The sequence below is a fragment of the Arachis hypogaea genome, chromosome 15 (genome assembly GCF_003086295.3).
Source record: "Arachis hypogaea cultivar Tifrunner chromosome 15, arahy.Tifrunner.gnm2.J5K5, whole genome shotgun sequence".
NCBI classification, from domain to species: domain Eukaryota; kingdom Viridiplantae; phylum Streptophyta; class Magnoliopsida; order Fabales; family Fabaceae; genus Arachis; species Arachis hypogaea.
The window spans coordinates 147,975,844-147,990,231 of record NC_092050.1 but is presented as its reverse complement, the minus strand read 5'-3'; the positions used below and the strand labels follow the sequence as shown (position 1 = coordinate 147,990,231).

General features: G+C 31.2%; 1 protein-coding gene across 1 annotated transcript; it reads right to left on the bottom strand.

Moving 5' to 3' along the window:
• Nucleotides 1-12,344: 12,344 nt before the first annotated feature.
• LOC112751196 (heat stress transcription factor C-1) lies at nt 12,345-13,866 on the bottom strand. The gene is made up of 2 exons (XM_025800255.3): nt 13,430-13,866; nt 12,345-13,299 (listed from the first exon to the last, which is right to left on the bottom strand). Exons 1-2 carry the CDS (start codon nt 13,649-13,651, stop codon nt 12,460-12,462), a joined length of 1,062 nt encoding a protein of 353 aa, XP_025656040.1. The 5' UTR covers nt 13,652-13,866; the 3' UTR covers nt 12,345-12,459.
• Between the last annotated feature and the right edge of the window lie 522 nt (nt 13,867-14,388).

Here is a 14,388-nt window from a genome sequence, read left to right as displayed (position 1 = left end):
GAAGTAGCCATAAAATGAAGTCGTTTTGGCCACGTGTACATAGATTAATGTGTCCTGAAAGTGACGCGTATCATTGAACTTGACATGTCACACTAATCACCTCCACGTATAGTAGAAGAGAGAGAGTGTTCTGTAAACCGGCTAAACCTGGGTTAGGGACGTATATGGCATATATCTAATAATCTTGGGGACTGGAGACCTAGTTAATTTTTTTTATTAGGGACCTATTTGGATACTTTAATAATAATAATAATAATAATAATAATAATAGAGAAAAAGATAAATAAATTCTTAATTTTTTAATTCAAAGAAACATAAGTTTCTAACTAATTAAAAATACAAAAACGTCCTTAACTTTTTAAAATACAAGACATTTAAGTTCCTCCATCTAAAATATATAAAGACAAATTAATTTTTTGAAAAAACTTAGATGTCCCACATTTTAGAAAGTGAAAAATATTTTTATATTTTTAATTAGTCAAAGACTTATTTATTTTTAAGATAAAAAGTCAGAAACCTATTTATCGTTTACTCTAATATATTATATATTGTACAATATTTTCATTGGACAATAAAGCAAAATAAAGCTCAATGAAAATATAAATAAATATATATTGTTGTGTTTTTATCTTTAATTTGAATCTTCTAAGTTTTGAATTTTATTTTAAAAGATAAAGTATAATCTTTTAATTTATTTTATAGATAGAATCAAGAAAAAATATAAAAGAGAAACTATTAAAAGTAAAAGATTATACTTTATTCTCTAAAATAAAAATTTAAAATTTAGAAGATTGAAATTTTTTAACTTATGTTTTTACAAGAGTTAAATAAATAAATAAATACATATAAAATACTGTTGATCAACTGTGGATAAAACACGTGGTGGAGCCAAAAGAGTAATGGAGGTGATGGGTGCAACGCCCACCACAATAGTGTGTGACAGAGAAGCACCATATCGTCGCTCATAACTCATGTGAGGCGGTAAAAACTAAAAACTAAATTAAAAACCATTCACTGGTACGCAGCCACGTGTCCCCTCGATCGTGGTGGCCCCCACGTGCGTTGCACGAGCCGATGAGGGGTCCCCTATTCTAAAAAAAGCGAAAAGACCCAAGGGTTTTGTCCCATCTCATGCACGTGGGACCCACCATTCCTCTTTCAATATATTTCTTGCCCTTTTTCTTCTATTATTGGAAACTCCTAGTGGGTCCCACTATCACCACCAAGATGCCCTTGCATCGTGACGCGTGTCCCAGTTCCCCAGCTGGCTTGTCATGGGTCGGGTCCCACGTGATCAATTCCAAGCGTTCATACCTCATAATCGTTGACCCGATCCGGTTCTCCCTCAAGGCGTGGGCCTCTTTTATTGGTTATTCGCTAATCTCTTTATTATCATGATTTTCATTCTTATTCAATACCAAACCAATGGGAGAATAGCTCATCTCGTAAGTCATAAGCAGTGTAATGATATAGTTATGAATTACTAAAGAAAATAATAAATCGGATATTATTTTTCACAAAAAAAAAGAGTATAGATAACCAATATTTTTTTCGATCAACTTTTTAATAAATTGATCAACTTTATAATAAAAAAGAAACATTAAAAATTATTAAAAAATATTTAAAACATAACAGAAAGAAACAAAAAAAAAAACTAACAAAAAAATCTAAAATCATTAGAAAAAAACATCTTAATTTGCGAGAAATTGTGGCTAAAAATGAGAACAGCATATTCCATGGTGAGAGATGTTTCATGCGCTGTGGAACTTATAACAGCATTTTTGTTTGATGAGATTGTTTTTGACTTTTTGTAATAGTGAAACTTATAACATCAACCAATATGTTATTTTAGCGAAACGATACTATTTTAGCATGAAGTAATATTACTCTACTTCATCTGATAATTCATCGTCAAAAGCATATAAAATCCAAATCCATTGCAATTATTATGGAAATATAATTTGGCTTGTATTTTGAGTATATTTTTTATTTTATAATTTTATAAAGAAAGGATAAAAAATAAGCTATAACAAGTCTGGATATAAGTTTAAAGGAAATTAAATATTATACAAGTGTTTAACATTTTCAAAATGAAGTTCAAAAAGCTAACGTAAAGCTTCAACCTCAAGCTACACTGTACTATATATATAAAGATACATCTAGATTACAATAAATAGAGTTATTCGTACATGCATAAAGAATTAACAATTTCTCCAACATAATGGGTGATTAAAAAGTAGTATATTCTCTTGAGCCAATAGCACGCAGTATTGTGCCTTATTATTATATTTGTTTTTTTGGAGTTAGTGTTGTTTTCTTTGCTGTTTTCTCATAATTTATGTAGTAGGTAGTTTTTATTGGTTATAAAGCCTAGCTAGCTAGAAGCAAAGAATAATAATAGACCTGCATTTTCAATCTTTATTGTTTCCCGGGAGATGTAAAAAACTAAAATTATGGATTTTTTTAAATATTTTTAAAATAGCCATGTTGTAATAATTTTAATTATTAATTTTAATTAATATATATTATATATATTTTTTATAATTGAGATTGCTTAAAATTATTAGAATATCTAGGAACATTTGAAATAAAAGTATGTATATACAAAGTGTGGGGAAATAATGAGGATTGGGAAGGAGCGCATGAGGAACCTAGTGATGAAGCAAGGTCATGAATTTCTGGTGGCAAAAGGGGGACAAGGAAAGGTGGGCACATATTATATATTAGACATAGGACATAGCCATATCACATAGCAACAAATTAAAAGGATAACAATCATAACATAGAAGTCCATTCTATTATACACTATTTATTATTATATTGTTATTAATTTTTTATATGATTTTTTTCTAAAAAATTAAATAATCATATTTCTACTCATTTTTTAACGGTATAATTTTGAGTATTTGAGAATATAATATACATTAATATTTACCAAAATAATAAGAATATCATCATAGCTATATTTTGAACTACAATACTTAAATTTTTATTCTATGACTTCAAGTTTCATCTGATATTAATAAATAATGATAAAAAAAGAGTTTATTTAATATCTGTGCTTGATAAATTTATCGCTAATAAAAAATTTTAAATATTTTTATTTAATGAATATAAAATAAATATATTAAAATTTTAAATTTTTTATATTTTTAATAAAAAAATTAATTTATAAATTTAACATATACTTTTAGAATACAAGATATATAAATTCATTAAAAAAATTATACTTTTAAATGATTAAAGAATTGATTATAAAAAAAGTCTAAAGAGTGAATATTTTTGTTAAAATTTAGTCTGTACTTAATCAATAAAAAAATAAATAATTTTATATTATTAAATATAATTTTATACTATTAAAATATTAATAATAATTAATTAATTATTACAAATCACAATATTTATTACTCTCTTAATTTTTTTTATTATATATGATGACATTTATAAAGGTGAAGAGTTGAGTCAAAGTACCCTTTCCAATTATACAAAAGCCATAGCTAGGGATTCACGTGGGTTCACGCAGGAACCTGAAATGAATCTCATCTTTGTTTTCGCTGCTAAAATGATCATTTAATGTTTTGAGTACGTATATGTAATTATGTGTTGAATATTGCTTCTATGGCTGTATAGCTACTAATATATTTATGTTTTCATTTGTATTTTTCTTTAGCTGTTTAATCATATTTTTTTTATGAAATTGAAATTAAGTTAAATCATTTTATGTTATCTTTTTTTATTAGTTTAATTTTAAAAAAAAAATTAATATAATATCAAAATTTTATATCCAAAAAACATTTTTTGACAAATTCAAAAAAAAATAACATAAGATAAAAAAAAAATTTAAAATATCAAATCAATCCGAAGGAGACTTTTGTTTTAAAAGACGTATTATTAAATATATAATTATTTATGTTGTTTCTTCTTATTAACTTAAATTTTTGGGAGAAATAATTTCATGATACTCGTATTTTTTATTATTTATTTTTACCTTTGCCCCTTTCTCAAAAAAATTAATTTGATTATTAGAACATGTTTAATTATTAAGGGATACATGCATGTACAATATAAATTCAAAAAAATGAGTTCTATTCATAATTTTACTATTTTATACATCAAATTGTTCTTAAAAGTTTCCACTCTGTTTTTCCTCCCAACCAGACATACACTTACATAACTTAAAAAGATAAAATAATAATAATAATAAAAAATAGAGAGTACAATGCTAACAATGAAACACTAATCCTTAATTTAATGAAACTTGCTTGTCTGTTAGCAACCACGTCTATATACTATGGCTTTTCTTCTTCCTGGTCTTGCTCTCTTAGTTTTGATTGAATTTGACCAGCACTTTAGCTTATTAATAAAAAAATACTCACAAACAAAATTTAATATTTGAAAAGCCAATAACATATATCATTGTCAATTGATTCATACTTATAATTTCAAAGATGAAATTGAACCCTTAATCAAGAATTTCAGCAGTCATTAACACATTCAACTAATTGAACAAAAAAAAACAAATCACATGTTCTGATGAAATGATGTTGTAACAAGCCCCAAGTAACTAAATGAAGAGAGATAATCCTAAATACTTCCCATTCATTTGGTATTCAACAAGAGTTTAGGGTTTATTAGCTAATTAAGAATTGGAGACAGCCTCAGGGATCAGAATTCATTTGGAAAAGCCAAGAATCATCATACCCTCATCATATATATATAACTGTAATCTGAACTATGTAATTCCTATGGATCTATTTATATGTTAACAAACTTAGAATTTTTTAAAAAGTCTCAAATTTAAACTTATTTTGTAATAGGTCAAATAAATCAAACTAAACAGAGACCAAATGTAAGTTCCTTACATATTGTTTAACCTATTTTTACTCTACTTGTATGAAAAAGATGCGTTAAATACTTAAAATAAAAGATCATTTATATCCCATGTAATTCTAAAAAAAAATAATTTTATAATAATAATAATTACATTTAATTTTTGAGTCAACCATAAATATATAATTTTACTAGTAAATATTTATATACAGTTATTTTTATGTAAAGTAAATAGACAAAAACTAATAAATAAATATATCAAATTATTTAATAATTATTAATTAACAATTTTATATAAAGATATTTCTACGTGATTTTTCATCAATTTTACTTTTTGTCTGAAAATTAATAGAGCCGAATATTCTTCCAAAGAAGGAATCTTCTGCTGTCGCAAAATAATCGTTTTAATTAGCTGCTCTTCAATGGCACATTCTTGAAAGTTGAAAGTTGAAACTATATCCTCCAGCTTACTTTTTAGTTTTTAACTTTTTTTTTTTCATGATAAGATAATAAATTCACCTCTAACTAATAATAATAATGGTGCAGTGCAAGATCCAACCCAAATAATTATGATGCAAGTATTCATATGTAGATATCAGCATTATCAGAATGAAGATGAAGTTTTTCCAACGCAATGATTGAATTCTAATTTGCCTTTTTCCTACCTTTTTAAGTTTTTCGTTTTCTTTTTCTTTTTGTTATTAGATTTTCTTTTGCTTTTTAATATCATTTCCATTGTGAATAATGTATTTGAATATTATTATTGTACCTTTAATTATATGGTATTTGAAAAATGATCTTTTAAATTTTTTTCTCAATTGATATTATTAAATATAATTTTCATAATATAATCTTTAAGCAAAACCAAAAACATATGTAAAAAGATTATAATAAAAAATAAACTTGATAATATTAATTGAAAAAACCTAAAAATATTCATTTTTATAATATTTTTGCTCTTTTTTAACTAAGGGTGTTTAAATTTATTTGTTGGTGTATTTTTTATTTTTTTTAATAGAAAAGATTAACGTGGACATTTTCTAATTACTATCGACAATATCTTTACTACTAAAATAATTATAAGAAAATAAGTAGATCATCTAATTTATCCCAAAAATTAGTTTAAGAAATAATCGTTGCCGGTACCTTAATTATTCTTAATTCCTTATAAAGGTTATCAGATTTTTATTTAGGAAAATGTGAGCCTTGAAAATTTTCTCATTTTAGGACTTGACAAAGACTTAAAATGTGAAAATTTAAGGATGACTTAAAATTTTATGTGGTGTGAAAGTAACTTAATAATAACAACTTTTAATCAGGTTCTGATGCCATATAAAAAAAATAAATGAGCTTAATTTTCTAAAACTAAGTTAAAAAATAAGAATTACTTCATATTTATAAAGGCTCTCAAATTTTGAATTTTAGGCCATGTGAGACTTGATAATAATGTTAGCATCTGATCACAATTTATATTTCTAAAAGTGCTCTTATTTATAATTTATCTTTTAATTTTTAAAACTAAAGGCACCAATATTAGTTATGAAAAATATAGAGTATTAATATATTATTTATTAATTTATTATCAACAATAACTAATATCAAAGATACTTCCATTAAAAAATACATGTATAAAGAGATATATCTAGGAGACATATCCACAAAAATACTTTAATTAGATACAGCCATAAAAAAAATATTTTCATTAGATATATCTATAAAGATACTTTTATTAAATACAGCTATAAGCAATAATTGGCAGGAGTTGATAAAATCCTTGTAGACGTAATGGGATTGGTTAGTTATACAAAGCCTGTAACACTCTATCATACAGAGTCTTATGCTTGAGTCATAAAGTTGAGGTGGCAAGGTATTACGACCTCTAAAAGTATATTACCCCTTTTCAATACCAATATATATATATATATTGGTATTGAAAAGGGGTAATATACGAGGAGCCTTGAAAGACAAGTAAAACAAAATTACAAAATAAAAAACACAACACTCAGAAATATGGATTACTTGCGTGTGAAGAAAACTAAGATTTAGAAGTATAGAATAAACAAAAAGTGAGAATAGAGAACCAAGGATACAAAATAACTAGCTCCTAACTCAGCTTGCGAAGCTAAGGCTGGCCGGAGAATATTTATATACATATATACATATGTCAAAAATCCAAAATACATAAATGAAAACCCTAACTCTCTTCAAACCTCTAAGAGGAACAAAATAAACAAGAAACGATGTAAATCCCGAGTAATTAGTAAATAACTAATCAATAAATTAATTATTAATCAAAGTAATGAGAAAATGGGATTTGATAGTTTAATGTGATAAAAAAAATTGAAACGAAAATTTTGACACTAATTTTAAAAGATTTGGCCCAAAATTGGGTCGAACGGACTAAACCAGTCGAACCGGGCCCAAAAATAGGCCTAAGCCCAACCCACACTTCACTAACACCATGAACTCATCTCATTTCTTCCCAATTGCATGAGAAACACGTTGCTGAGGAAAGAGCAAAGGAAGAGAGCTCAAACCCTTGCTCCAAATTTCAATTCACTACAACTTTTGATTCGGAGCTCCGATCGTCGCACCGTTTGCGGCCACGCGTCTGCAGTGACGAGCTCTACAAAGCTTGGTACCTTTCAAGGTGAGAAAATCATAATCTCAACTTCTATTCTCTCTTCTTCAATTCTGAAATGTTAGGATTTTGGTGTGGTAAGATTTTGGTTAAATTGATGTTATAGGATTGACTTGAGAAATTTGTGGGCTTTGGTTTGATTGAGGCACATACAAGGTAAGGTTCATTAACCCTAGCCAATTTCGGTTCTAGTATATTAAATTGTGAATTTTGAGTATGTATGGTGATATATGTGAAATTAAGTGTATAAGTGTATATGTTGGAGCTTGGATTGTAAGCATTGAAACTTTGTGGAGGTTGGGTACTTGAGCTTTGATGATTTTGGGGGCTTGAGGGGCTGTGTTGGTTGGTGTTTCGCCTTGGACAACACGCGAAAATCGGCCAATGTATGGTTTAGGTTTCGCGTATTTAATATGTAATGGCCTGGAAAAACTTAGGCTAGAGAACCATATGATAAGTTGAAATGTGCATGTATGTTAATGTTTAGCAACCTTGATAGATTTATTTAAATGATATTGAGAATGAGTGGTGATTGATAATGGTTATGTTGCCAGTGTGGTGTTGGTGCTTGATGATGAATTTAATTGAACTTGATGGAGATTGACTTAGCATATTTGATATTAATTAGCCAATTCTTGATGTAAGAGTTGAGCCATTCATGAAAGTGGTGTGAAGTACTTATTGTGGGTAATTGTTGAATAAAAGGGTTAAATGTACATGTTGATATGTGTGACAAGGGAGCTATGTATAAACATGAGTATAATTGTTATTGTCTTGAATTTGAAATTGTGAAGATGTATGTAAATATGTAAGAAGTTATTGAATGATTGAGAATGTTGGGTGTGGTGTATTGTAAAATGTATGGAAGGGTTGAGTGTTGGTATGCCTTGGTTGTGAAATATTTGGTATGAAAAGAGATTTTGGTAAAAATGGAAGTTTGGTATATTTTGGTAAGAATTGATTTTTGATGAATTTTGGTAGTCCATAACTTGTTCCTCAAAATTTTGGATGAAAATGAGATTTATTTTAAATTAAAGAGGGTTTTATAAGCTTGAGAACGATATAAGGTTTGCGAAAAATTGAATTCTGTAGAGGAAATTATGGACGCCAGAAATCTGGTGCTAAAAACTGAAAATTTTAAAGATGCAGCAGAATCAGGATTTCTGGTGTGTGCCCACGCACACTGTTGTGCACACGCACCCAGCAGTAGCAGAAACTTTACCTATGCGTACGCACGTCTTTGTGCGCACGCACACCTGGTGTTTTTCAGAAAGTGTGCGTATGCACGCCGTTGTGCGCACGCACGCACCAGGATATGCTTTCTGCTGGTGCCGCTCGCACAGGTGAGGCGCACGCACGCCAAGTAATTCTGGGTTGGTGTGTGCACGCACGCACACGCTCTGTTTCTCGCAAGGTGTGCGCACGCACACTTGTGTGCGTCCGCACAAACTCTGTTTTTCCAGCACCTGTATTTTTATCATTCAATCATGGTTTCGAACCTCTGAACTTCTATTTTTGTCATTTTAACCCTAGAACTTACTAGTAAGCCTAGTAATTAGTTGAAGCTAGGAAAAAGGTGATAGCTTGAGAGTGAAGTAATAATTTTAAATGAAGAATTAGGTACAAATTGTAATGATATGAAATGTATGTATGAGATCAGGCTAAGCTATGATTATAAAGAATGAATGTAAGAAAATGATGATGATAAATGATGAGATTTGGGATGATTGTATGTGGCCATAATGGTCAAGATGTGTATGTGGCCGAAATGGTCGAGATGGCAAGGTCTGGGTGTGATCCCGCTTGCGTATTAATTTGAAAATGTGTTCGGATGGCAAGTTGAGAACGGAAGTTTCCTCTCTTGTCGTGATGTGGATGTGGGGAAGGTGGAAATGCACTCTCCTTCGTATTGTTTTCCCCACATTCTTCTTTGATTGCAAGGTGGAAAGGCACACTCCTTCGATATGGAACGACACTCTCCTTCCTGAAACCTCCAGGAGAAGGTGGAAAGGCACTCTCCTTCGTTTATGATCCTCTTGGAGATGCGCAACCTAGAGACCAATGTTTGGGTTAGCTACCAGATGTGTTGGGCTTTGGCGAAGTAACTGACACGTGAGCTCACGGCCAGTAGGATATACATTCATCATATGCATTTTGTTTGTTTGTTTGCTATGGTTAATTTGGGATTGCCTAAATGAATATATTATGATAATTATGATAATTGCTACTTGCACTACTTGTCTCATACCTGTGCTTGCTTTGCCTGTTTGTCTGTGTTTGTAAATTCACTAGAGATGGAGGAACGGAGGAAAGGTGGACAGGTTGAGTGTTAAGATAGAATTTAAGTTGAGTTTAGAATTTCCTAGATACTGATCCCTTTTACGGTTTCTGTTTAGTAATCTTAAGCTTTATAATTTTGAGTGTCGGCGTTCTAGGATTGCCTCTGCATTCCCATGACCTTATATATTATGTGCGAATGTTTATGTACTTAGTTTCCTCTCCAAGAAACTTGTTTATTTTGTTCCTCTTAGAGGTTTGAGGAGAGTTAGGGTTTGAGCTCTCTTCCTTTTCTCTTTCCTCAGCAGCGTGTTTCTCATGCAATTGGGAAGGAATGAGTTGAGCTCATGGTGTTAGTGAAGTGTGGGTTGGGCTTGGGACACATTTTTGGGCTCAGTTCGACCAGTTCGTCCTAATTTTAGGCCAAATTCTTTAAAATTAATGTCGAAATTCTCGTTTTAATTTTCTCTATCACATTAAACTATCAAATCCCATTTCTCATTACTTTGATTAATAATTAATTTATTGATTAGTTATTTACTAATTACTCGGAGTTTTTTTTTTTACCAAAGATAGGAGACTCGAACCCGCAACCTCTTAATTGAGTATGGGAAGACTATGCCATTTGAACTATTACTCATTAGCCAATACCACTAAAAATAGGAGACTCGAACCCGCAACCTCTTAATTGAATATCGGGAGTCTATGCCATTTGAGCTATTACTCGGAGTTTACAAAGCCAATTGCAGACTAATTGCATTATTATCATTTGAATAAAATAAATTCTAAATAAAAATATATCGATATTGGCATTATCATTTATATTAAATCTCTAATAGATTTATTAAAAATAAATATATACAAAAAATTATATATGCATTTATGTGGATTTTTCTATCTGGTTAAATTTTAAAAAATTAATTTTATAATATAGTATTAGAGTATATATATATATATATATAATCAATGGACAGACAATTTGTTCGTATTTGTCTATTTCTATTAAAAGTTTAGAACCGTAATAATTTAAAATAATAATTTGCATAAATTATTAAGAAAAAATTTTTTGGTGACAAAAAAAAACTATATATTAAAGAGAGAGACAGAGATAAATAATTTCAGAACATGAATTTAAATTAAGAACTTGGTTAAAAGACAATTGTTTATCTAGTACTACTTATAATAAAAGAATACATAGACACCGGTATGCTACTTAATCGATATGATAAACAACAAATATTTACCCAACAACAAAATAACCATAAAATATATATTAAAAATAAATTAAATTATATATTATATAAAAATATATTAATAACTGATTTTAATAATTAATTTTGATATATAAATTAAATAATTTTTGTTTATTTCTTCGTTCAAATTCCATATGTTTTATTTGAAATTGTCGTATATACGATCCCTGAGATAGGGTACCAAAACAGTTCCCAACCTACAGCAATCATGCCTTCAAATAATTTAAAAAAGAAATTCAATAACTGGGAACTAAACAATTAAAAGTAATGAAATTAAAGGTATTGCTACTTTAATTTGCTAGCTAGTGTTTAATTTCTCCTATATGTTATGGACGCCGAACTTTTATTTTTGTATATTGGATTATGAGTGGTGAAGTCTTTAAAAGTGATCTAAATTAGGTGTTAAACGTTATTGTGGGTGTTTACAAAACGTCAGTGACGTTTTCACTTTATATAATTAAAATAATATTTTTTTTACAAAACGTCAATGACGTTTTCTCATTTTATAATTAAAAAATATTTTTTTACAAAACGTTGGTGACGTTTTGTTTTTTTATATTTAAAAAAATATTTGTTTTACAAAATGTTAGTGACGTTTTGTACTACCATCATAGCATTGTAAAATACCAAAATGAACAAATATTGTCGTATTTCACATTAAAATTATCCATATCTAAAAATTTTAGCCTATGGACGCCTGCTTCCATATATATATGCACCCTGGCCTTTTAAAATTCGAAGTGCGTGCCCTTATCAATATAATAGATCCAATTGCGGTAATCTTTTCAGCAAGTTAATGATGATTTTAATTTTCTTTCGTTTGTTTTTCCCTTAGTGAAGAAAGTTTAAATTTTGGCAGCTACTCCCATGAAGATGCCAAAAACATCTTCTCATGATGATCCTTGTTTAAAAAGTGTAACTTATTTATTTTGCAACACTTTAAATAAAGGTAACACTTTTACTTCAAATAAAATCAAGTCCTACAATCTATCATCCAATGGTCAAAATGATATATCTTCACATGATGACAATCATTAAATCTTCATTGGAGTAGCCACCTTAAATTTTTACTTTTACTTTACATCTTAATATATTATAATCTTTGCATGTTTTTCTGATATGCATGCGTGTCCACCAACTCATTCTCCTCCTTGTTATTCTTTTTAGCATATTTTACCAAAAGATATACCAATGACAAAACCCAAACTCAAATATCTAACGATAATTTGTTGAAGATCATGATGTCCTTTTCTTCTTCTTTTCGCATAATAATTAGGAAAACAAAACCGAAAATAAGAACCACATGAAGTATGAACAAAAAAAAGAAAGGAAAAAAAAAGAGGTAAATGTTAAAATATATATATATATATATATATATATCCCTAGAATTTACTAATTACCATAGATAGAATATATAATGCATGATATTGTAAAAATCTAACAAAAATAGATACAATCTTAGAATCCACCTTCTAATAGTGAAAACGGATAAGGTGGCCGTGGACTATTCTCCGCCGCCATTTCACTAAAAAAGTTCACGTGACCTTTACCTCCACCAGTGCCATTACCCTGCGGCGGCGCCGTCGGAGGAACCACCGTCAACGGCTTCGGTGTGGCGGCGGAACTATAATTATAATTGTTATTATAACTTCTATATCCATTATGCCCCTGCTGTTGGTAGTGATGACCAATCCTCGGCCGCGGCTGCCCCAACCACCCCATGGCCACCGGCGCCGCTTCCTGCGGCGGCGACGGCGACGCCATGTGGCAAAAATTATCAATTTCGAAGCCGGTTTCCGGCGAAGAAGATATTATATTCCCGACAGTTGGTTCCTCCTCCTCGAGTTCCGTCTTGATGGCAACACCGGAAGACGAAGACGAGGAGGTCGCGGCCGTGATAAGGCGGCGCTTCTTGTCGGCGATTTGCCTGGTCTCCCTCTCAAGAAGAACCCTGGATAGAACCTCGGGATCGTCGACGACCTTGCATAGAAAGGCCATCATTTGCTGTGGTCTCTTCTCGGTTGTCTCCAACCTCTTGTTCATCCCTTGAAGCTCTTGTTCCAAAGCCTTCTGCTCCTCCTTCAGCCTCGCTATCTCCACCATCATGGCTTCATCGTCGAGCTCCTCCGCCGCTAAAATCTGCTGCTTGCCACCGTGGTGGTGGTTGTTGAAATGCAAAGAATTATAGCTCCTCGTCCCGTGCTTTCTCCTAACTATATTCTTCAGCAAGTGCTTCTGCCCTCTCAGAAACCACTCGTTTGCAAACTCCCACTTATCGGGATCCACCTTTCTGAAACCCTATAAAGAAAAAAGAAAAACATCATCAAATATCAATACCCGCTTGTCGAGAAAATAAGATAAACCCAGTTTTGGGAAGTGGGTATAGATTGGATTGAATTGAAAGAATTAGATAGGTAGTGACACTAACATAGGTGTTGAGTTGGCGAACGAAGCTGGAGAAGTTGTTGTGCTTGAAGAAGGCAGGGAGTAGAGACTGAGAGAAGTCGAGAGGGTCGACGACGATGAAGCTGTTGTTCGCTGGGCCCCATGCTATAAGGTAATCGGTGCTCGGATCGTTGACCATGTGATATGTCTTTATAACGAACGGTGCGATCACGTTGTTCTGCTCCATCCCATTAATCGACACCATCAATAACCACCACAAAGAGAAGAAGATGCGGAGAGAGAAGGGCGGTTATGGTTATTATTGTTATAGTGATGGTTTCTGTTCTGTTATGTGTGAACGTGAGTCTCTGTAGTGTGTTTTATTTTCTCTTCTTTGTATGAGAGTGAGTGTCAGACACAGAGAGAAATGGGTGGGTTGGGATTTAATTTTTCGTTTCTTTTTTTCTTTCTTTCTTTTTTAGGAAGAGGAGGGTTAATATATAAAGAGGACGAATGCACTGTAGTGAAAGTGGGTGTATGGGACACGTGGCGAGCATCGAGGGGGCTTGTGAGATTTTTGCGTAAGGATCATGGGTGGGGTCTACGTGGGTTTCGCTTTGGTACACGTCACGCTCCGATAGTGAGATATTTATGGTTGGAAATCACGCGCGGGTGAGGAGGCGCGTGGTGATTGGGGAGTGAGGGAGAGGTGGTCCCATAGAGCCTCGGACAAATGGGAGTAAACGACAGGGTGTTTTTGGTCGAAAGCTGAGAGAGTGGTGAGGCTCCCTCCTTCCTCTTTAGCGCTGGCCTTGTCACTTATTAGCTTCTCTGTGTCTTGTATAACCCTAGCTCCATCTTTGCCTTCTAACCCTAGAAAATTACACAATGAATACGTGAACTTGGAAGAAAACGTCAATCGTTTGCACTGATTTTACATTTCTACGCATCTTAACCAAAAGATTAGTACCCACATCTTTTTAATTCTTTGACGGTCAAATA